The 24,453-nt window shown below is 37.9% G+C and overlaps 3 protein-coding genes across 3 annotated transcripts; all 3 read right to left on the bottom strand.

Annotated features, from left to right (window-relative positions):
* Positions 1 to 1,257: 1,257 nt before the first annotated feature.
* On the bottom strand, positions 1,258 to 7,280 carry LOC145897011 (calcium-activated chloride channel regulator 3A-1-like). Its single transcript, XM_082985164.1, has 20 exons — positions 7,152 to 7,280; positions 6,945 to 7,079; positions 6,677 to 6,827; positions 6,451 to 6,565; positions 5,911 to 6,085; positions 5,278 to 5,535; positions 4,950 to 5,168; positions 4,780 to 4,893; positions 4,398 to 4,580; positions 3,992 to 4,237; positions 3,596 to 3,760; positions 3,418 to 3,520; positions 3,224 to 3,303; positions 3,016 to 3,112; positions 2,838 to 2,955; positions 2,558 to 2,700; positions 2,156 to 2,357; positions 1,672 to 1,910; positions 1,532 to 1,600; positions 1,258 to 1,442 (listed from the first exon to the last, which is right to left on the bottom strand). Exons 1-20 carry the CDS (start codon positions 7,278 to 7,280, stop codon positions 1,258 to 1,260), a joined length of 3,126 nt encoding a protein of 1,041 aa, XP_082841290.1.
* Positions 7,281 to 9,025: 1,745 nt separating this feature from the next.
* On the bottom strand, positions 9,026 to 15,856 carry LOC145897010 (calcium-activated chloride channel regulator 3A-1-like). Its single transcript, XM_082985163.1, has 20 exons — positions 15,695 to 15,856; positions 15,501 to 15,635; positions 15,266 to 15,416; positions 15,043 to 15,157; positions 14,602 to 14,776; positions 14,065 to 14,295; positions 13,561 to 13,779; positions 13,391 to 13,504; positions 13,026 to 13,208; positions 12,570 to 12,815; positions 12,119 to 12,283; positions 11,942 to 12,044; positions 11,747 to 11,826; positions 11,494 to 11,590; positions 10,962 to 11,079; positions 10,686 to 10,828; positions 10,001 to 10,202; positions 9,556 to 9,761; positions 9,423 to 9,491; positions 9,026 to 9,222 (listed from the first exon to the last, which is right to left on the bottom strand). Exons 1-20 carry the CDS (start codon positions 15,854 to 15,856, stop codon positions 9,026 to 9,028), a joined length of 3,111 nt encoding a protein of 1,036 aa, XP_082841289.1.
* Positions 15,857 to 16,575: 719 nt separating this feature from the next.
* Positions 16,576 to 23,665, bottom strand: LOC145897009 (calcium-activated chloride channel regulator 3A-1-like). Its single transcript, XM_082985162.1, has 20 exons — positions 23,501 to 23,665; positions 23,303 to 23,437; positions 23,000 to 23,150; positions 22,819 to 22,933; positions 21,972 to 22,143; positions 21,560 to 21,817; positions 21,191 to 21,409; positions 20,777 to 20,890; positions 20,534 to 20,716; positions 20,088 to 20,336; positions 19,870 to 20,031; positions 19,482 to 19,584; positions 19,194 to 19,273; positions 18,911 to 19,001; positions 18,692 to 18,821; positions 18,261 to 18,403; positions 17,699 to 17,885; positions 17,393 to 17,622; positions 17,255 to 17,323; positions 16,576 to 16,745 (listed from the first exon to the last, which is right to left on the bottom strand). Exons 1-20 carry the CDS (start codon positions 23,663 to 23,665, stop codon positions 16,576 to 16,578), a joined length of 3,126 nt encoding a protein of 1,041 aa, XP_082841288.1.
* Between the last annotated feature and the right edge of the window lie 788 nt (positions 23,666 to 24,453).

Genomic DNA, 24,453 nt, shown 5'->3' with positions numbered 1-24,453 from the left:
TCCACTCAGCAACTGTTTTCAATAAACTTAAAAGGGATCGCATTGCCCAAATTTGCGGTGTTTTGAAATTGCTGGGTCCACTTTTCCACTCCAGAATGTGGATAGAGGAATACTTTTTACATCGGCAAACATTTTTGTTTACAGGAATGTTGCGACCTATTATGTCAAATATGAGTCTCGAATCGGTTATTAACAATATTATTTATGATCGATGGAAATCCTATTTGATTAGCGCATTTGACATTAGATCGCACGTGAGTTCTAATTGTTGTGTTTTCCTAACCTGACTTAATTAACTCTCGATGCAAACACTACACCAATATTTATTTACCACGAACAATTTTGGACACGAAATTAACATGCGCAATTATACCAACGCCAAACTGAGTGAATTTACGCCCAAACGTCCAGACAGAATTGAACAAAACCGAATCACAAAATAGTAACCACTAACTCACTCACACTGCAAACCACGCACACTCATAAACCAAAACAGTTGAGAAACAGTTGGAAAGGACACATAGGACACAAATCACGTGAATACACAACCGTTGCTAACGCTACAGTTTGAAATGAACACGTCTGGCAAGACAACCCTACTTATGACTTTACCCAACCCAATGATGAGAAATTCCGAACAATGACATACTGGCCATGCAACCTACTTCCATAAATGCACATTGTTATGTAACGTAAAATTACGTTACAAGGAACATTAACAAAAGTAACGAACGCTAATGGTTTTAATTACTCAATACGTTTAGGAGAGTCAGACAACCCTTTTTTACCACACAGGGATTCGAACCCAGGATATCCAGACGACGATCCAGATCAGGTTTTTGTTCATCAACTACAACATCATATCACACAGCAGCGCCATTACGTGGAATAATGTAAGCAACTAAAGTTTTTTGACATAAATTGCATGTTATCGCATTTGACTGGATACTGGCAAAAACTTCTCATTTTATTTTATATTTATTACAATTAAAATTCGTTCACCCACAGAAACAAACTGATATGAACATTGATAACACTGACGAAATTAAGCACATAGTTATTGCATTTAAGAGCATCACAATAAAGACATTCATCAATTGCAGCGCAAAAAGTTAAAGCAATCAACATGAAAAACACGCATATATATATATATATAATCAGTCACATTGCCACTAGGATTTTGTAATTGAAGACTCATACAGAAAAATTAAAACAATAAAAAAACAGCATTTTTGATGATCTAATATCACAAAAACATTAATTTTCGTAGCCACCATTGCTGTGTGCAGATTTATCCCCTGATATAGAAGATATGCGATAATGGTTCTCAACCACAGATGTTTTAGGCGAGCTATTCATCTCCATATCGTTCGATTTCTTGTAAACCTTGTATTGCGTTTGCAATTTTCGTCGCATTATGACAGCTGCTACCAAAGCACAAGCTGGAAAAAAATATGTTTTAGCACTAACAAGTTATAGTTTGCTGTAGTTACCAATAAGAAATCGTCAAATCTAGTTTTATGGAACTTACCTTGCACGGAACAGATAACTACCAAAACGATTGTGACCAGTTGGAAAGTCTGCAATTGCTTTTCAACCTCTTCAACAGAAATGAAATTAGTTGAGAACAATTGCACTGCAGTAGGACGCTTTAGTTAAGCCAATACATACCCGAGTATGACGCGGGTGTGACAACAACATTATTTGCTGTGCTAACATCAGGTTTGCATTCGGTAGTTGTAGTACTTGTATCACCGTTTGTAGAAACATCAGCGGTTGAACTTGGTTCATCGGTTGTGGCAGCAGTTGTTTCACTTATGTACGGAACAATGAAAACGTTCATCATTGCCACGTTAGAGGTTGGGCTTACGTGTGAAGCAGCATCATGTGCGCGCATGGCGAACCAAACACTGGAAAATCAATTGTAGCAATGTATAAACATTTGCTACTTGTCGGCCTCTTCCCTTTGTGTACTGCAACCGCGTATGTTACATAAAACAGTTCAACCTATTAACCAGTGACTAAACATAGTTTCTGCATACATTAAAATGCAAAAAAATTAAACTCATAATGTTGCAAGGCAGTCTAATTTAACTACTAGTGTATGCTCCGCCAAACAATAGAGCATAAGTTGGAATTAATAGGTCCAAGCTACCTTATAGCATCCAACTCTTCGGGTACATTCGAAAGATTTGCAACAACTGTTTCTTGACTTCCTGCCACTTTTGGTGCGGAAACAGTTCCTTCTAATACAGCACTTTCATTGACAAGCAAACATATGACAAAGTTGTCTATTAACTCCTTTGAATTGTTGTAAGTGTATCGAATTTCGTAGGTTGAAGCTAAAAAACGAAAAAAAGGAAAATAAAATAGGCAGCATGGGTGTGATGTCAGTTGCTTTGTTTTTTCTATCAATTCAAAAAAGGTCCACTTTGTAACATTGTAAAAACCATCAATAAATTTTGAAAGAATGTACAAATGAAGAAGGCATTTTATTTCATTGCATATTTAATTGACGTGAAGGGTAATTAAAAACAAACGCAAACTCAAATCCCACCTGTTCCAGAATCGTAATTATCACCAGGGGCAGAAAAAGTCAATCTTACACCACGTGACAAGTCTGTGACGTCAACTTGTTCGGCTTGAAGATCAATAACTTTTCCCGGCGGCATGGTATCGACAGAGGGACTCATGGGAGTGCTAACAAACAAATGTAATCACTAAAGCCACGTGGGCCATTGGTAGCATATAGCAATTAAATAATATTTTGATTTACAGAATTTCGAGTCATTTAGTTCATATAAATGTCAATTTTGACATGCTTGGCGAAAACAAACCCGGAATAGGAAATGCCTCCAGGCGATACAACTCTTGCAAATGGATCGAGTTCGGAAGTTTCAATTCCACTCGTATCTCCGTTGTAAACTGGACCCTTGGGATTTAAGACGATTGTGCCTGCAAGAATGTCAAGTTTATAGGTGTGCCTAGTTTTGTGGTAAAATTTTCAAATCTAACCGTTGCTTTCAACAGTTCCAGGGTTGTAGGCAGCTGAGGAAAATTTAAAAGTTCCACCGGTGGTTGACGTTTGATTTCCAAGACCTGTAACCTTCACCTGTCGCAATAATCTCTATGTAACTACGAAGCTTAACATTTCAAACATTCCTTATCATTGCCTTTATAAATTTTATTATTTAAGGATGATTTGTGATAAAGTTATCAATACCTTAATAGAATAGCGTCCAACTTCATAAAACTCAGTAAAATATCTTGAATAAACTCCATCAAATCTTCGTACGTCAGGGGCTGATAACAAGAATGTTATTCTAGCAATTGTTACTCAATACCACAGGTTATAAAAAAATAACAAGCAAAATATAAATTATAGTTTGCGCCAATCTTCATTTATTGTGTTGTTACCTGATCCACTGTCCAATAGTGTGAGGGTATAAGATGTAGATGATGGGGAGGTAATTGTCGCAATGACATCAGCTCCAAGAATGGGTGTATAGCCTACTGCAACCTATGTACAAAAACATATTGAATATTTCCATTTGCTCAACACTAACAAACGAAAGAAATTCGGGCGTTTTTATACCTTTGCATAAACCACAACCGGTTCCTGATTTGAAAGATCGTTATCAGACATCGCCGCCTCCACAATCATGGGTACGATGTCTCTATTTGCTGCCATTGACGTCACGATCACGTCTACTTTGTCGGTGTAGTCTGAGGTTTGAATCTCAAACAACCAGCTCCCAACCTGTTGATCAAGTAGACGACATATACAGCGTAGTGAAAAAATTATCAGGTTATTACTCATTTTGCATCATTGCTTATTTATTTGCAAATCAAAGAAAAAAAACTACGAATTGTATTCATTCGTTAATTTTTCTTTCTTCCGTACTAGTATCTCTTGTATGGTTGTATAACTTGAAACCAACAGATTAGGTACATGTATAATTCAAATCTCACAAAGTGTAAGTAGTCCTACCGTCGCTGTGCCAGCTATTGAAAACATGAATGTTTTTAGGTTTGTGTCCACCGTAGCAAGACCCGCACAATTTCCATCATCTGATGTGCAATAACGGGAACCATCAGGCGAATGGAGAACAACACTGGTGCCTTTAACAGCAGAGTATGAGAAAGTAAAAACTGTTTGGTTTCCAATGGTTGAGTCGATGAACACTGTTCCGTTTTTTTGGTCATATTGATTCAACTCAAAAGTTTCTCCGTAAAGCTAGAATAAAGTACAAACAAAGACATGTTTTGATTACATTGTATCGTGCCAATATTTCATGATAACGGCATCTCCTACTAGTTGCACAAGAGGAGTTCAACATTTACCACATGCTTTATACGCTTAAAATGCGGAGGTTGAGTAAGTTAAGTAGTGATACCTGGAACACTTCTTTGTACACGTCACCATCCTGTAGATAAGCAAGCTCCTTAAAAGTTTCCAGCAAGGCTCCACTGTCTAAGTCATCATTGAAAAACCAAACTCCTTGCGATTCTTCCGTTAACTTCTGCAAGGCTTGATTTGCAGTCGAAATTCCAAAAAATATCGAATCCACTATTGCTCCCTGTGAGTTTGTTTTGTTTTAGAACATATATGCAAACATAATTTTAAGCCAACTAAGTGATTATGTACTATTTTATCCGCGGTATTTTTTTATAATTGTCCATCCTTCAAAAAATAAATCACTAAGCCTGGCGTAGCATGGGCAAGTTTGTTATCTATTTCTACTAAAAGCTTTATGATTTAACATATTATTATTATACCTTACTGAGTACATCGTCCGTTATATCGGTTACAAATGGTGGTGCATTTTCACCCCCGTCAGATAAAACCAATAAATGTCCTCCAGCTGCGGATTGGCTATCCTGTTCGAGAACCTGATAAAATAAAATGTTACCAATATATCTGGAAATTGAAAGCAGAACATTCTTACGATGAGACCGTCTGAAATCCCGCAACCAATGCAGGTAGATCCGCCAGCTACAAGGTTTGTAATAATATCAACAAGGTATTGTCTAATTTCGTCGACAAAATCCAAATCATGGAGAATATTGGAATAAGTATTAAACTGAACAATTCCGACTTTGGTTCCATTCGGTAAAAATTTATCAACAAACAAACTTGCGGCTTTCTGCATGTCTTCCAGTCTTTCCTACACATTGAGATCAAGTCCTATTTTAATGCAACATAGTAAAATTATGATTTTTTATTCTTTTTACAGAAAATGTTATTTTCTTTTAAATTCTGCAAAGTTTTCGTACCCCGTTCATGCTTCCAGAAACGTCCAAGACCAACACAAACTTCTCGAAAGTTTTTGCTTTTAGCACTTGAAATGACGGTGTAACATCAACAATGTTGCTATTTGGAAAGTTGTTGTTGTTGAAATCAACTGACGATCTGATTACACTCCAAACACTTCTCAAGTCGCATAATCTGTTCTGTTCGTTCGGAGCTTCAGTGTTGTGATGGTTAATTACTTGCGGGTTGGCTTCAACTTGGTCGTCACAAAACTCTACGATCTGTAAGGCATTTACTTACGATATTTAGTCTGAATATAGCGTACACCAACTAACAGCGTCTTTACTATGATTAAGCTTACTAGGATTCCTGCAACACGATTCTACGAATATGATCACCACAAGCATTACTAGTGAACCAAATAAAACTTGCGGTAAGCCAAGACAGTACAATTGTCTATGAGTGGATATTGTATTATTCTCAGTAAGTTTCAGCTAACATTTCGTCGCTGAAGATCTGCCTTCGTTCAACCCAATACCTTCGTTCACCCCAATACTTGAACATGGCAAAACGTAGTTTATAAATAGGGCATTAGCAGTAAACCAAACACCATCTGTTTAGAAGTGAGAAGTTTCGTCTCATTATTAGTTTCAAACCTCTTCTATAAACTGGTGTGACATTAGAGAAGCGTTGACGGGTGTTTCAGAGTATGGAACAAATACGCAACCATCTTCAGGTAAACCAGTATTTGGATCATCTCTGCAAAGTCTGTGATTATTCGGATCATCCGTTGGAAAGTAAAAGTTCTGACCCTTCAGCCCCAAGGGACATCTGCAAAAAGTTATCAGCCATGATGTTGTACTTTTGCTTCGCGAACAGCTTTCCAAAAAGGACTAATATTTGGATAGATAACAATAATGTATCAATGCTTTGACTTGGGCTTACACGATTGTAATTTTAAGGAAAAACGTTTTTAAATGTATTTCCCTTTTGTTATAAGTTGACACCAAGACGTGCACTAGAAAATATAGCGATAAAACAGCTGAATTTAATGTTTTAATAACATTTTCTGCTTGTATCGTGCCAAAGTGATTTTCATAATTTTTCGAATCTAATCGGCCTGAGAAACGCAGCAATTTATCACGCAAGTTACTTGGTTTGGTGTACAAACTGTACTAGATATAACAATAACTTGCCTTGTCGCTTGTTGGTTACTTTGGCGGTCGTGATAGAAATGGTTATAATCATAGGTTGGTGTTTCATCATAAACTCCCCATCGCAAGTGCGCCCACTCGTGGACAAAAGCTTTTCCTTTTAATATAGTTATGTAATTGTTTGCACTATTTAATCAACAACGGAGAAAACAGTCTAAAAGTAGTTTTTCAGTTTCGCTTAAATTTGTTTTTGCAGAAAAACTTTTACCACGGGGCCCAAAGTCATCAACGAACGTGTTGTCGGTAAGATAATCTGGAGTAAAGTGAATATAAGATCCAGGCATTCCACATTGGCCATACTGAACTGTATAAGGGGAATCTCCATACACAGGGTTTGCATCGGCGACTATTACATCCGCCTAAAGGTGTTTTGGGTTATTTTGTTTTGGGTTATAAGTTTTTCGAAACACAAAACCAAGTACATTCTCAAATCTTGTTGACAATATTAATTTAGTTGCTATTATTTTAATTTTTACTAGGCTGTAACTTTGTGTTTGGGCTTTGTCGTAACTTCCGTTCCAGGTTTTTGGAACAAGGATTGTGACTTTACCGAAATACGCCCGCTGGTGGGTAGCCGCGAACAAAACGTTCGACGCGTTTGTTATCATTCCCTGCACAACAATTAAATTATTTAAGATTATTCCATGATAAACTTCTACACACTTTCAATGACCATTCTTTACCTTCACACTTTCGATAATTGCTGGTTCCTCTTTCACTCCTGGATTAATTGCCACCAATATGCCGTTGTAGGCGTTGTTATCAAATGAAACTGTGCTAAAAAGTGCCGAACACCCGACCACGAATCCCATCGTAACGAACAAAACATCTCGGAAACCTTGCATTTTTCTCTTACGTTTAACCATAAATCTAACAAATTCCAAAACATATCGAACCGTAAATTTTGTCAGTTTTTATATCATTACTGAATGGGTACACATGCGGGTAATATTACTCACAATAATCTAATGCATATATATTTTATCAATTAGCATTTAACAATATCTCGTGTTCCCGTTGTCCTTTTTGTTCCTTCCCAACACAAACTCGAACTGATTTTTACTGCAGTGAAACCGTCCACATATAATCCCGGTACCTCCTGCAGTTACGAAAATATTTTCCTTAAATTGCCAGCAAGACTATTAATTGCCTTTCACCCATTCAACAGGTTAATGAGCAAGTTGTTGGGATTGCATGCTAAAACCTTCAGGCTTTGCAAACCAGGTCTCCCTTTTAAAGCATTGCCGAACAAGTAGAAGGCTAACCAGGTACTTTCCATTATTTGCAATGCTGTTGCAAAAGCTCGCATTTGTTGCTGCTGACGAGCGATGACGTTAATTGTTAATTATGAACGAAAGATATATGTGTTTACGAGCAACGCTAACATGAGTTTCAAAAAACTCCAATCAGCGCATGACCCCTCACACAAAAGCATATTGTAGTTGGGTTTGCAATATCAGTACCATTCTGATTATAATGTGACTATTTATAGCAACATGCACTATGTCAAAATCTGTTGTCTTTTTCTTGAGACAAATATACTTCGATGACAAGCGTTACTGGTGTGGTCCGTGCACAAACACTGTATTGACAACGTTCGGGTGTTCAAATAGTGTTGAATCTCCAAATTCAATGAACAAAAGCGCCGACAGACGACAAACGTGACTTTAAAACTGAATAAGAAAGGAAAAACATGTTTGAACGCTGCGCAATCTTTTAATTGGCCTTTTTGTGTGGTTACACAGTGGCTGCAAAGTTTGCTAAATGTTTTCTTGTTACTATATCGAGCTATGGACTTTACTCTCCGGTATGTATTGTTATTTATTCAGGACAGCTACAGGCTAAATATAAGTACAACGTATATGTACACTACTCCACTGAAGTGTTTGCAACGGAGAGTGCTAATCAGCAAATCCTGACCTAATGCATTCTCATTGTGCTATTAATATAAACCACTTTGCGCTTTGTATAATTTGGTCCATTTTATGAATGGTGAAATCCTTTCTTCAAAGTAATAAATATGCTTAAGTACGCAAGTATTATGGAGATGTTGTAAAAGTGTTTTTTATCTGCTGAAAAAGTTTCATTTCTGCCACCCGATGTTTTGATGTTAGTTTTTATGTTTTATAAATGTATTTTAATAACAGACATGTTCGGTAATGCAAAAACAAAGCGAAGATAAAAGCAGTGTCTTAGCACAGTAACACAATCCTAACATATGTCCATAGTGACGTATTTCACACGGTTTGACGTAGATCACATTTACTTTCATTTATTCTCAACCATCGACAAAAGAAATGAATGAGAAGTGCGAAAAATCATCAGCAACCACAATAAACTTATGGGAACGGGTTACAGAAGCGTCATCCATAGAAAAAATTCAAATACACTTTCTACAAAAAGCTGAAATAATCAACATGAAAGCAGTTGATCAACCACAAAAGCACGGACATGGTATTCACGACTAATAACAAATGAACATATTATGTAATTAAGTGAACTTCCTTGTTGACAAATTGATGGGGTTGTGTAGATATTGACGCTTCCCAACCTCTTATCAATTCCCGTATCCACCATTGCTGTAAGCAGTCTGAGGTTTAATCTCAGGTCTTTTGATCGATTGGTAATCGTTGTCTGACCAGGATTTGGGTGGAGTATTGTTCATCTCCATCTTATCCGACATCATTTCGCGGAACTTGTTCCGCTGTTTGTGCAAACTTTTGCGCATTATAGCAGCAGCTACCAACGCACATGCTGAACAATAAGGTGGTTTAGTTGGTGAAAAGTTACTTTGTAACATTGCCAATCAAGGATGACAGCTAAATAATCAGGACAGAAAAGCTTGAGGTTTAAATAAATGCATAAAGATTGAACATGTTAATGAGAACATAAGGAAACTATTTACGTTTTGTAAAAGTAAAATTATTAACATATGTGCCAGGCTTAATTCTTACCCTGAATAATGCAGATAACTCCCAATATGATGGTAACTAATTGATAAATTTTCAATTCCTTTTCAGTCCCTGCAACACAAATCAAAAATCATTTAACTGCAGTAGAATGCTATAGTTAGGCCATTATAAATACCCGACTTTTCCGTGGCGGGAGTGACAACAATAATGCTTTCTGTGCTACCAACAGGAGTGGATTCATCAGGTCTTGTACTTGGTTCATCTGTTGTAGCAGCAGTTGTTCCACTCATATACGGAACAATGAAAACGTTCATCATTGCCACGTTGGAGGTTGGGCTTACGTGTGAAGCAGCATCATGTGCGCGCATAGCGAACCAAACACTGGAAAATCATTTGTAGCAATGTATAAACATTTGCTACTTGTTGGCCTTCTTATACATGCTGATAAATTAAAACCTATCTCGTCAACCAGTGACTAAATTTGACAAATTCATATTGTTGTAAGGCTATCACATATAACCACAACAAAACACATGGATTCAGGATTTTAGAACATCCTCCGGCATAGGGCAAAGCATAAGTTGGCATCAATTTAAAGGAAATTAAAAGTTCCAAGCTACCTTATAGCATTCAACTGTTCAGGCACATTTGAAAGATTTGCAACAAATGTTTCTGGACTTCCTGCCACGTTTGGTGCAGAAACCGTACCTTCCAGTACAGCGCTTGGATTGACAAGGAAGCATTTGTCAAAATCGTCAATCAACTCCTTTGCATTGTTGTAACTGTATCGAATTTCGTAGGTTGAAGCTAAAAATTTTAAAAATGTTTAAATTTTTCTAAATACATTCTAATTAGAGAACTGCAGACAGGGTGTACACGCACTGTTTCGACCTGTAAGGTCTCATCAGTGCTGCTGTTGCAGTGGCACTGTGCTAGCTTCTACACTAGCAGGTACACTAGTCACCACTTTGTGGTACCTGTCCGGTCAACGTCGATCTGTTGGGTACCCTATACTGAGTACCAAACAACAGAGACGAACCACTGTGGGACGCACTATGGCCAAACGGATCTGCTTGGTAACCGATAGTGCCAAAGGCAAAAAACAATGCAATGTAACAGTGCGTATACACACTGTCGAAACAGTGCGTATACACACCCTGACTGCAGCTCGCCAATATTATGGCTTTTTTTTGTATTGCATTCTAATTAATTCTTGTCTTTTCAAAAACTTTTCATTAAATAAAGACATCGTGATAACTTATGAAAATAAGTGTATTTTTAATTGTTAAAGAACTCAAATCCTACCTGTTCCAGAATCGTAATTATCACCAGGAGCAGAAAAAGTCAATCTTACACCACGTGACAAGTCTGTGACGTCAACTTGTTCGGCTTGGAGATCAATAACCTTTCCTGGCGGCAGGGTATCGACAGAGGGACTCATGGGAGTGCTAACAAACAAATGTAATCACTAAAGCCACGTGGGCCATTTGCTCCATATAACAATTAAACGGTCGTCGAACGAGTTGCAGAATTGTTGGGTCCATGCAAATATTAATTACAATATGTTTGACGAAAACAAACCCGGAATAGGAAATGCCTCCAGGCGATACAACTCTTGCAAATGGATCGATTTCAGAAGTTTCAATTCCACTCGTATCTCCGTTGTAAACTGGACCCTTGGGATTGAAGACGATTGTGCCTACAAAAATGTCATGCTTGGTTTAATCTATATTTGGCGATAACAGCTCTAATATTCTGATCGTGGGCCTTGCTATGCGTAAGCATGGCATTACTTCTGCGTTGTCTGATTACGGTGGTGGAGATCCTCTACGCATGTGAAGGTCGCCTGACAAGTTGTGCGCTAGCGCACCAGTGTACCTTTGCCACAATATACCCCGTGAAGCCACTGAGCCCCTGTAGCTCAGTTGGTAGAGCGTTGGGCCTGGTTAGCCCAGGGTCGTGAGTTCAAACCTCACCGGGAGCTTGATTTTTCAGATCTCGCTCCGACTTGTCGGGAAAAGTGCCTGATCCAGCTTGGCTGCAATGCCTTGGCTGCGAAGCCTGTGAACCTTATGGTTTAATCTACTTATGTGGTGGTATTTTTATATCTAACCGTCGCTTTCAACAGTTCCAGGGTTGTAGGCAGCTGTGGAATATTTAAAAGTTCCACCGGTGGTTGTCGTTTGATTCCCAAGACCTGTAACCTTCACCTGTCGAAAACTCTCCATGTAACTACATAGCTTCGCATTTCAATATTTCCCTACCATTGGCTCAATAGCTTATATTGTCAACAGAAATAGTAACGTTTAAACATTAATTTGCAGCCATTTTAAAGAATAAATTCAGAAGTAATAGGTTATCAATACCTTGATAGAATAGCGTCCAACTTCATAAAACTCAGTAAAATATCTTGAATAAACTCCATCAAATCTTCGTACGTCAGGGGCTGAAAATAAGAACGTTATTTTAGCTACTGCATTTCAAAATCACAAGTTAAAAAATGTAAAAAAATATATTTTTAAAATATAAATTGTATTTTGCGCCATTTATTCTGTTTTAACCTGATCCACTGTCCAATAATGTGAGGTTATAAATTGTTCCTGATGGGGAGGTAATTGTGGCAATGACATCAGCTCCAAGAATAGGTGTGTAGCCTACTGCAACCTATGTACAAAAACACCGTTATTATTTATTTTTTTCAACACCAACAAACGAAGGAGACCTTGAATTTTTCATACCTTCGCATAAACCACAACCGGTTCCTGATTTGAAGGATCGTTATCAGACATCGCCGCCTCCACAATCATGGGTACGACGTCTCTATTTGCAGCCATTGACGTCACGATCACGTCTACTTTGTCGGTGTAGTCTGAGGTTTTAATCTCAAACAACCAGCTCCCAACCTGTTAATATAGTAAGCCACATGTGTTAAAGTTGCCCGTTGGACATAGTGTGAACGCAAAAATGGTTGTTAAACTGAGGTTAACTATACAGCATAGTGGTCAAAATAATAACGTAGATCAGCCATTTAGTAGTTTTGTGTATTTTTGCAAATCGAAGCAAAAACATACTACTACAGTATAGAACAAGCATCGCATTCCCGCGTTAATGTTTTTATTACTAATCTTTTTAACGATGTTCCCTATTTATGGTCCTTGCACAGTTATAGAACTTCGTCCTAAGTCCTACCGTCGCCGTGCCAGCTATTGAAAACATGATTGTTTTTAAGTTTGCGTCCACCGTAGCAAGACCCGCACAATTTCCATCATGTGATGTGCAATAACGGGAACCATCAGGCGAATGGAGAAAAACACTGGTGCCGTAAACAGCAGAGTATGAGAATGTAAAAACTGTTTGGTTTCCAATGGTGGAGTCGATGAACACTGTACCGTTTTGTTGGTCATGTTGATTCAACTCAAAAGTTTCTCCGTAAAGCTAAAGTATAAAGTACAACAAAGACATGTTTTGATTAATTTATAATTAGTCAATATGTCACGTTTTCATAATCCGACCAATTCACGTGTTTCACGGCGACAGAAAGCACGAAGATTTCTTATCAGTAGCGCAAGAGGAGCTCCGGAGTTTAACATTTACCAAGCTTCTAATGTTAAAATCGGAGAATTTGAGTAAGTTAAGTACTCATACCTGGAACACTTCTTTGTACACGTCTCCATCCTGCAGATAAGCAAGCTCCTTAAATGTTTCGAGCAAGGCTCCACTGTCTAAGTCATCATTGAAAAACCAAACTCCTTGTGTTTCTTCCGTTAAGTTCTGCAAGGCTTGATTAGCAGTCGAAATCCCAAAAAATATTGAATCCACTATTGCACCCTGTGAGAAATGTTTTGGTTAGTTTCAAAAATTCATCAAAAATGTATTTCTAGGCCAACTTAAGGAACAGAGATAAGGTTTAGGCAACTGTCCATTCTATATAAAATCTACGTATTATTTGCAGGTAATCTGCTTCTCTCAAATTAGATATTTGGCTAAACATATTTTTTGGAGGCTTTTACCTTGCTTATTACATCGTCTGTTATATCGATTACAAATGGTACTGCATTTTCACCCCCGTCAGATAAAACCAATAAATGTCCTCCAGCTGCCGATTGACCATCCTGTTCGAGAACCTGATAAAATAGCATGTTACCAACATATCTGGAAATTTTAAGCAGAACATTCTTACGATGAGACCGTCTGAAATCCCGCAACCAATACAGGTAGATCCGTCGGCTACGAGGTTTGTGATGATATCATCAAGGTCTTGTCTAATATTGTCGACAACCTCCAAATCATGGAGAATATCAGAACGCGAACTGAACTGAACAATTCCGACTTTTGTTCCATTTGGCAAAAATTGTTTAACGAACAAACTTGCGGCTTTCTGCATGTCTTCCAGCCTTTCCTATTCAATGAAAGGCGTTCAGAGATCAAGTCAGATTTCAATGTAACAGAGCACATTTTGTTTGCTTTTCTTGCTGCAGGAAAAGTTTGCGCACGACAGTGCTCAGAAATATGTCAGCTAATTTTGCATAAAAACTCATTTAATTAGCGTAATAACCATTTTTGGCAATATCTAAAATCCACCTATTAAAACAAATATAATCACTATACAAGCACACCAAGTTACTACCCAAAACTAAAATAATTAAAAAAATTTACGTTAACAAAATTTGCAAAGTTTGCGCACCCCTCTCATGCTTCCAGAAACGTCCAAGACCAACACAAACTTCTCAAAAGGTCTTGCTTGTAAAACGTCGAATGACGGTGTAACGTCAGCAACGTTGCTATTAGGAAAGTTGTTGTTGCTGAAATCAACTGACGATCTGATGACACTCCAAACACTTCTCAAGTTGCATAATCTGTTCTGTTCGTTCGGAGCTTCAGTATTGTGGTCGTGGTCATCACAGAACTCTATAATCTGGGTGCAAGAATTACATGGGTTTGTGGTAGACTAAAGCTAAATGTAATGTAATGAATTTCATTATAATCCCATTAATTAAGCGGACCCATGCAAGCAATGAAACCTTTAGTTGCCAAACAACAAGTACAGACGACGAGAATAAACACCGTAAAGCAGGGGTGAGAAAACATTTCGACGAGCGACTAGAAATAGTAGTAAGGTTGACAGGTTGGCCAAAGATTCGCAGACAAAGTGCCCATTATGCCTACATGGCCCGAATCTGCTATACAATCTGCTCTGTACACCTTGAATTACATTGGTTACCTCGTCAATAAATTGATAAGACATCAAAGATGTGCTGGTATTTTGCACCGAGTTAGGAATGAAAACACAACCAGATTGAGGAAGTCCAGTCAGTGGATCGTCTTTACATTGGATCGCATTCGCGCGATTCTTCGGAGAAAACAATACATTTTTACCCTGAATTTCAACAGGGCACCTGTAAAATATAATTGTTCAAAATTTTAATTCAACTCACAACTTGTGCTGGGATATAACTAATTAAAGTTTAAATAGCCTGTAATTCGGGCAATTACCGTGGAACCATAGTTGTCACTTATTTGCGACAAGGCAAATAATTTACGAAGTGCTTAAACATACAAGCCATAAAACGTTACGTCAGAAACGCAGTAAGCAGTCCCCGCAAAGAGCTTGGTTGGAAAATTCAGCTGACAAACTGAACTCGATATATTATTACCCGCTTACCTTGTCGCTTGTACTTTCTGTTGACTGTCGTAATAGAAATGGTTATAATCGTCGGTTGGAGTTTCATCATAAACTCCCCATCGCAAATGCGCCCACTCGTGGACAAAAACTTTTCCTAGTAAAAATTTTTAAGATAGTGGACGCCTCAAACGCGGACAAAAAACAAAAATTAGTTTGTCAAAAGATCTGTGTTTTTTAAAATTTATTTCAGAAAATATCTTACCACGGGGCCCAAAGTCATCAACGAACGTATCGTCCATCAGATACTCTGGGGTAAAGTGAATGTACGATCCAGGCATTCCACATTGACCATACTGAACTGTGTAAGGGGAATCTCCATACACAGGGTTTGCATCGGCGACTATCACATCCGCCTAAAAGTGTTTTGGATTATTTCTAGTTTTTCTCAACACCAACAGGTCACGTGTATCCACTTCGTTATTAATTAAAAATTTTACCAGACTGTAACTTTGTGTTTGGGCCATTTTGTAATTTCCGTTCCAGGTTTTTGGAACAAGAATTGTGACTTTACCAAAGTACGCCCGCTGGTGTGTAGCCGTGAACAAAACGTTCGACGCGTTTGTTATCATTCCCTGCACAAAAATTGTTTACGATTTTATTAAAACAAATTTGAAACGAAACATGTCTTTACCTTTATAGTTTCAACAATAGCTGTGTCTTCTGGCACGTCTGGATTAATTGCCACCAATATGCCGTTGTAGGCGTTGTTATCAAATGAAACTGTGCTAAAAAGTGCCGAACACCCGACCACGAATCCCAACGTAACGAACAAAACATCTCGGAAACCTTGCATTGTTTTTTGTACATATAACACACAACTAAATCCTAAAGTACATATCCCAAAATAAATTAGATTGTAAATCTTGACAGTATGCTAAAGTATATAAATACACATTTGATTCTGGTGATGTTGCTCACAATTATCCCTGTTGTCCTGCCCACTGCTTCCCAACAAAACTGAAATGTATTTCACTGCCTGCCGTGAACAGTCATTATATATACACCTGTTCCGATTTCTGTCCGGGTTTCGAAAACAATTTATTTCACCAGCAGGACCATTAATTACCCTGTACACAGATTTACGAGCAAGTAGGTGGAATTACATGTTTGAACCTTAATCAACCAGCAAACATGTGGAAGGTACATTCCAATGTTTGCAATGCGGTTAGCTTGCACCATGTTTTCCTGATGCTATTGACAAGCAATGACGTTTATTGTTAATCATGAACATATGGTTGTTGAAGACAATCACATTGCGAAGTTTTGCGAGCAATGCAGTCATAAGTTTGAAAACACCAATCAGCACATGAACTCGCATATTGTAATTGGATTTTTTTTCAGTAAAATTAAATGGTGAGCACATTTATGGAAACATATATTTCCCATGTTAAAATATGTTGGATTTGTTATAACACGAAGAAAATTCGCTAGACAACGTTGTCAGTGTAGTCTGTGTATAAGACATTACTATGTAAATGAAAACGTTGTGGGGAATCACGTAGAGCTGAAACTCTAAATTTCGTATCCTATGTTGGTTTGACCAGACGATACAATCTCTGGTCTTTTGAATCTTTCAACACCATTGTCTTTCAATCCATATTTGTTGTGCTCCTTCATGCTTTCGGCCAACAACGCATTGTACTTTTTGCGTTGCTTCCTCAGAACACAATGCACAACACTAACTGCGACCAGGACACAAACTATAAAACATATCTCGGTTGTAAATCGTAGAAACATCAGCATTTATTCCTTCACATATCTTGACATATTTACGCCGAATGTCATGAGTTAATTTACGATCTACGAAGAGTGACAAAATTCCAACTCGTAAAATGTCACGAGTGCAGAACTTTGTTTGATAAGACGTTAATCAACGGGTCATCGATTCAAGTGACTTGTATGTCCGAATTGTATTTTTTAGCAAAATCTCTACACATGACCAACAGATGCATGTTGTGAAATAGATATTGGTTGCAACAAATATGTTGTTTAAACTTGATTGTTTGTATGAAGATTATGTTTATTTTCACGAAAATTATTTAACATACCCTATCCACACAGCAACAATAAATGTGCTGTTGGACATGATTGTGGCATATACCTCATGTCAATCAAAGTCAGGCACAAGTCGTTAAGCTATTCCTGCTGGGGCTAGGTTTATACATTAAACTCATAGTCTTATTATACTTACTCAGAACAACACAAACAGCCGCCAGAATTATTGTCGTCAACTGAAAAATTTCCAGTTTCCTCTGAATCTCTGCAACCGACAAAAAAAAACGTCAATAAAGTTCTTCAAATATCGTGAGTTTATGAACGTAAATCTAACCCGATTTTCCGGTGGTTGTGGAACTTGCAGTGGAAGTGGAAGTAGTTGTTGTCATTGCAGTGGTTGGTGCGTTTGTGTCAGGTGTGCTTGTAGCAGTTACATCGGGGCTGGTGTCAATGACAGCAGTGGTTGGGACCACAAACGGAACAATGAACACATTCATCATTCCAATATTGGACATTGGACTCACATTCCCAGCTTCATCGTACGAACGCATTGCAAACCATATGCTGGAAAGCATTGCAAAAAATTGGATATTTTTTTCAGACGCCTAAGGACTTAAGGATTTACAGGTAATGAACATACCTCACAGCATCACGGTTTTGTGGCAAGTCAGTTAAGTTTGTAACCATAGTTTCAGGACTTCCCGCCACTTTAGGTGCAGATATATTGCCTTCTAGCAGCATATTTTGTTCCACAATAATACAACTGTTGAAACTGTTCATGAGGTCGTTAGTGCCGTTGTAAGTGTACCGGATTTCATAAGTGGAAGCTGCAGTCATAGGAATTTGTCGAATTAAAATTGACAGACTTGGTTTTACAGCTGGGATTTCCTCATTAAAGTTTATTGTTCAGTCAAACAAAACCAAGCAATCCTAATTTTGCTGGAAAAGCCCATGTGAACTCAATGTTGTATTTGTCTAGTTAAAGTCGTTCTTTAAATAATTGTTCGCCACTCGATTTAGCAATCATTGACGTCAATGGAAACTACCACGTATTGTGTGGAGTTGTATTGAACATTGAGAAGGATCGTTTGACCCAAGCAATATTTACCAATTGGGCTGTAATGCTGCAATAAATCGTGAAAGTTTTATTGTGACTGGATAAAAATATACGTTTACAGAAGGATTCAAACTTTGTGCCCAACCTTTCCCGGAATCATAATCTGACCCAGGAGCGGAGAAGGTCAATCTTGCACCATTTGAAAGATCTGTGACGTCAAGTTGAGCTGCATTGAGGTCAATGACCTTGCTCGGAGGAAGCGTGTCAACCGCAGGGTTAACAACGACTCTGGATAAAAATGGGCGGTTGCATAGTCCATCTAAGTGAGGTTTGACAATTTTCAGTTGGGTTTAAAACATTGGTGCTAAACCACTTGGCATTGTTTACTGCATGTCTACAAACGGCGATCTTAGGTGAAAATTTGTAAAAAATTTACTGTGTAAAGGTACACCAAAACAGGTAAAAGGTTGGATCTCGACTAAAGTGTGGTTTATACAATCATAAAACCCATATGTTGTATGGCATGTAGTAAGTTGTTCCAGTTAGGCAATCATTTTGAACTTGTCATTAAATTACCCAGAGTACGAAAATCCTCCTGGAGAAACAACTCTTGTGAAAGGATCAATTTGTGAAGTGGAGACACCACTATCGGCGCTGTTGCTCCCTGTATTGTAGATCGGTCCGTTCGGGTTGGTGACAAGAGTGCCTTCAAAACACACCGGTGATTTTTAAAGAAGTTTAAAAATTTTCTACTATATTCCTCAAAACTTTTCTAAAAGAAGTTTTTCGCTTTACCGTCGCTCTGAATAGAACCGGGATTATAAGCGGCTGGTGATGACTTTGTACTTCCGTACGTTGTTTGGTTTCCAAGTCCAGTAACTTTTACCTGAGAGAATTACATCAATGTTTTCAAAAGAACGCAAAAACGCGTATAATCCAAACAATTGTGTTAAATTAAACGGTGACAATTTAACATAATAGCGGATGCACAATCGTGTGATTTAACGAAGATTACGTTAACAAACTGACTATTTGTTTGCTAAAGATTACAAACAATAATTTAATTGAAAGTTGAAACCTGAACAGAGTATCGTCCTTCTTCAACGAACTCCACGAAATATCTTGAATAAACTCCGTCAAACTTCCTGGTATCAGGAGCTTTAAAATAAAAAATAAATTTGACAATTGCAAACGATACTAAAAGTGAATACAATGTGGGTTCAGCAGAATCTGCCACAATTCAGAACAATGCGCTGTAGCTGTGATCGCCAAGTGAACATCCAGGAAGCGAGATGATCCTGGCTATTATGCGATTGCATAAAACAATGCGGCAACGCAGGTTTTTATATTCTTCTATAAATTTTACCTGAGCCTGTGTCCAAAAGTGTGAGGGTGTACGTAGTCCCAGAAGGAGATGATACAGTTGCAATGACAGTAGCCCCAAGTACCGGTGTGTAACCGATAGCAACCTATTCTCATCAACAAGACATATTTATGTATGCAATGGCATTGATAGTTATAGACCAATTAGGATTTTTGAAAACCCAAGGCTTAGATATTTAATAGGCATATGTACACATTTCATCAACGGAAGCTGTGCTCTTTAAGTACTGACCACGTCCTCAAAACAACATTGTAGTGCTCTTTATAATATCTCACTAAAGGCGTTTTGAAGTAAATACCCGTGTCTTTAAATAACAAAAATTAAATTATACAAGAAACGTTGACGTCACGCAAACATTAGGTTAAAATACCTTCGCGTAAACAACGATAGGTTCCTGGTTGGTTGGGTCAATATTTGACATCCCTGACTCTACCAACATTGGCTCCACATCTCTGTTTGCCGCCATTGACGTTACAATGACGTCAACGCTATCTGGGTCTTCCGTATAGATTAGAAATACCCAGCTTCCCACCTAAATTGAATGAAACATGATTATGTGGGCCGAGTTTATCCTCCATAACTTCCTACCGCAGCAGTACCGGGAATCGAAAACATAATAGTTTTAAGGGTGTTGTCATTTGTTGAAAGACCGTTACAATTTCCCATATTACTTGCTGAACAATATCGCGCACCACCAGGGGAATTAACAACAACATTTATTGGATATTGTGCAGAATATGAGAAGGTGAACACTGTCTGATTGCCGATAGTTGAATCGATGAAAACTGTTCCATTTTGTTCGTCTTTTGAACTCAATTCAAATGTTTGTCCATAAACCTAAAAAAAAATTTAAGTTACAACTTACCCACAAACATATAATAAAAAATTTTAACACAAACATATTCGTCAGGATGTTCGCCATGCCTCGTCGAACAGGAGACAGAAGTATGCTATTTAAACATCGAACCCAACGAGCATTAAACATTTAAAAAAAATTATTATTGATATGGAACGAAGCATAGCACAATTATTACCTGGAAGACATCGTTGTACACGTCGCCATCCGATACATCAGCCAGTTCTTTAAAAGATTCAAGCAAAGCACCGCTGTCGGTAGCATCATTGAAAAACCAAACTCCATGTGTTTCTTCACTTAAATGTTGAAGATCTGAATTTGCGGTGGTGACACCAACAAATATGGTGTCCACCACAACATTCTATCAAGGGAATAAATAGGTAAAAGTATAAAGTCCAATATTTCAGCTGAAAAAACTAACCTTTGACATGACTTCTTTTTTGGTGTCTTTTACATAGGGTGGTTCATTCTCTTCCCCGTCAGTTAACACCAGTAAGTGCCCTCCCGCAGCCGATGTGCCATCGCTTTCAAGTACCTAAAGTTTCATACGATGTGAAGTCAATCCAAATCACAACCACCCCAAGTTAAACAGCCAGCAGATAATAAAAAATGTTTACATATATGGGCAATCTTGTACACCACGTAAATATAAATTTAGCAAATGTAGTATAACGCAACGTTAACAAAGTAATCCAATATGTGATAAAAATTATGTTTTCTGGTATGTCAGCGTTTATTTTTTACAATGATTGTTGTTCTTAAAAGTCATATTCAAAGTTGTTTTACGTGGATTTTTAACAGAACATTATTCTGTCATAGTAGTTACATGACTTACAGCAATGCCATATTTAATTCCACACCCAATGCAGGTATTTCCGCCTGTAGTAAGCCCAGTAATGTAGCTTGTTAGTAAGTCTTTGTTATCATCGACCAAAACCAACTTGGATACAATCGTTGCGGAAGTTTCAAATTTAACAATTCCGACTTTTGTACCATTAGGTAAAAACTGCTTGACAAACAAACTTGCTGCCTTTTTTACTCTACAAATTTTATCCTAAAAACACAAATTAGTCTCTGAGATAGTTGCTGAAAGTTGACGGATGAATAGACATGGTTTGCATAAATGACAATTACATTGTTAGTAGAAAAGATTGACAACTATGCTTAAACCAAAGTGCAATGACTATGCAAGGACCCAACTTACGCCTCCCATGCTTCCAGAAACATCGAGGACCAAAACGAATTTGTCGTAACTTCTGGCTTGCACGATATGAAACGTTGGTGTGACGTCATGGATAGAATTATCGGGAAAGTTTGCGTTGTCGAAATCCACAGACGATCCAATGACGCTCCAAACACTTCTAAGTTCACAAAGTCGGTTCTGATCGTTCGTAGCTTCTGTGTTGTGATAGCTTTTGTCTTTCCGATTTTCTTCCGTTTCGTCATCACAAAACTCTACAATCTTTAAATGCACAAATTTTGATTTTAGGCATTGAATTATTCGGTTTAAAACAATAATTTTGAGACGAATTAGGGATGACATATCACCAACTAACCCAGATAAAATAGAGTGACATGATTAGAAACTACAACACAAATATATTTATGGGGGTTACCTGATCCACGAATTGGTAAGACATCAGCGAAGTGTCGACGTTCTGGTCTGAGTTGGGAACGAATACACATCCGGTCTCTGGAAGTCCAGTGTAAGGGTCGTTTTGACAAGAACGCGAAAGCGCATCGTTGGATGAAAAATAAATGTTGCTTCCCTCAAGACCCACCGGGCACCTTTTAAAACTCAGTTTCGCGACAATGTACGACTTGCAAAAATAGGATTGCTAACAATAAACTAATGTTTATGCCAGGTCGATTTGATCCTTTTCGCTTCTGGTAGCAATATGAAAAAATGTCAAAATAGAGACAATAATATGAGTTCTGTGAGCTGCAGCTGCATGGGCCCATAAAGAGTTTCGTGTATTAATAGAAAATTGGGTTTAGTGTTGTTGTACTGCTAAAGAAAGGGTTAGAAGCTTTTCTTGTAAAGTATTAGTCCAGCAGGTATGCTATAACGTTATTGCCAATCCGCAGTTGTTGCGACATCATAACCTCAGGAATTCGAAAGTTAAGTATCGCGTTTATTTCGTCATATTACGACCTTAGATAGGAGGTCGCAAAGCAAACAGACGTTGCCGGAAATTCCCCGTCAGTAAATATAGATTAACGACCATTCATGTTTGCCAAAGCATACGCCGCTACCAGGATACAACTTTACAAGTATATCCTACCAATAAGATTTCCAGTCTTTCAAACGAAGTAGAATTTTTCTTCAACAATTAAAAATGTTTACTCAACTGAATTCAATTATTTTACAGTTCAAAAATACATGCTCTGGCAATGTTTTCTTCCATTAAAAAGTGGACAAACGGCACAGTTTGGGGTTCTTAAATATCAATGAATTTTAACCTTGTGGCTTGGATCTTTTGTTGGTTGTCATAGTAAAACGCTCCGTATCCGTCCGTAGAAATTTCGTCGAAAACGCCCCACCGCAAGTGCGCCCACTCGTGGACAAAAACTTTTCCTAAAAATTGTGACAAGTAAATTTGTTAAATCGTCCATCAGTTTGGAGTTGATCTAATCAAGTTACCTCGAGGACCGAAGTCATTGACAAACGAATCATCCCTTAAATAATCAGGAGTCACGTGGATGTAGGATCCAGGTTCTCCACACTGACCATACTGTAGCGTGTAAGGGGAATCACCGTACACAGGGTTGGCATCGGCTACAAGAACGTCAGCCTGAAAAGAACGTCAGTCGAAACTAGTGCTTATGGATCAAATGCCTCTGGTTTTGATCAAACATTTGAGGTTAAATTTTTAACATGCAATGATCGTAATCAACATTGGACGTAATTGTTTGAGCATCTGCTACTATTCAACGCAATTCCTACCAAGTTATAGCTTTGTCCATAGGCTGTCTCATAATTTCCACTCCAAGTTTTGGGAACAAGAATTGTGACGTTTCCAAAGTACGCCCTCTTGTGGGTGGCGGCAAACAAAACACTTGAAGCATTTGTAATCATGTCCTGTGTTGCATACAATATAGACCTTTTTTGATCTACACCAATTCAGAAGATTGCATAATTTACCTTAACGGCTTCAATAATAGCCAGATCCTCAGGTACATCAGGGTTGATTGCAACCAATATCCCGCCGTAGGCATTATCCACAAGAGAAACTTGATCAAACACGGCTGAGCATTCCAAGAAAAAGAAACAAAACAAAACGCTTGCAACTCCAAAAAAATGTCTCATCGTTTTGTAACACTACTACAATCTGGTAGAAATCTGTGTCCAATTATTAAAAATGTTATAATTAGCTGAGTTCATCACCTTAAGACAACGCTTGTAGACCTCTTCAAAAATATATATTGCTTCCACTAATTGCATTAATTTGGAAGGTAATGTTTCATTTTCAGTTCGATCTCACAACTGATGTGAGACATCCGCTGCTGTTTGCTATATAATGTCGCAATTGCGCAATCTGTCTACGTTGTTTCTACCGCACAATAAAATACCCCACTTAATTAATATCTTTCAAGGAGCTTTGTTTGATTTTCTTTCCTCTTCTAATAATTGCGAAGTCGTAAATATGAAACTTTGGTTTTCCCGGGTTTATTTTGACGTCATTGTGCAAATATTCGTCTGGTGCTGCACGAAGTAAGAGTGGCGCGATTAAGGCGGCAATTAACAATAGTTAGACTGACAAATTACCGGTTCTTTATCATAATTTCTCAAAAAAAATCACTGCTCACGTAATTAAGTCATTAACTTTAAGGAAATGGTTTATATTGTATCCATTTCATGAAATGTTGAATTAAGAGCGAAACCTACAACTGTGGGGTAAAGATGAGTTCAAACCACAGTGTAACGGATCAATAATGATCAATGAGACACTTGTTTTCCTCTAGCTACAAGGTTTGTGATGATATCAACAAGGTTTTTTCTGTTTCCGTCGACCAACACCAATTTGAAGGGAAAAAATGGTCCATTGGGAAAAAATTGATCAACAAACAAACTTGCTAATTTATTCGGGAAATGTT

The sequence above is a fragment of the Ascidia mentula genome, chromosome 4, assembly GCF_947561715.1.
Source record: "Ascidia mentula chromosome 4, kaAscMent1.1, whole genome shotgun sequence".
In the NCBI taxonomy this organism is placed as follows: Eukaryota; Metazoa; Chordata; class Ascidiacea; order Phlebobranchia; family Ascidiidae; genus Ascidia; species Ascidia mentula.
The sequence above is the reverse complement of the archived record's forward strand: the minus strand, read 5'-3'. Positions and strand labels throughout refer to the sequence as shown.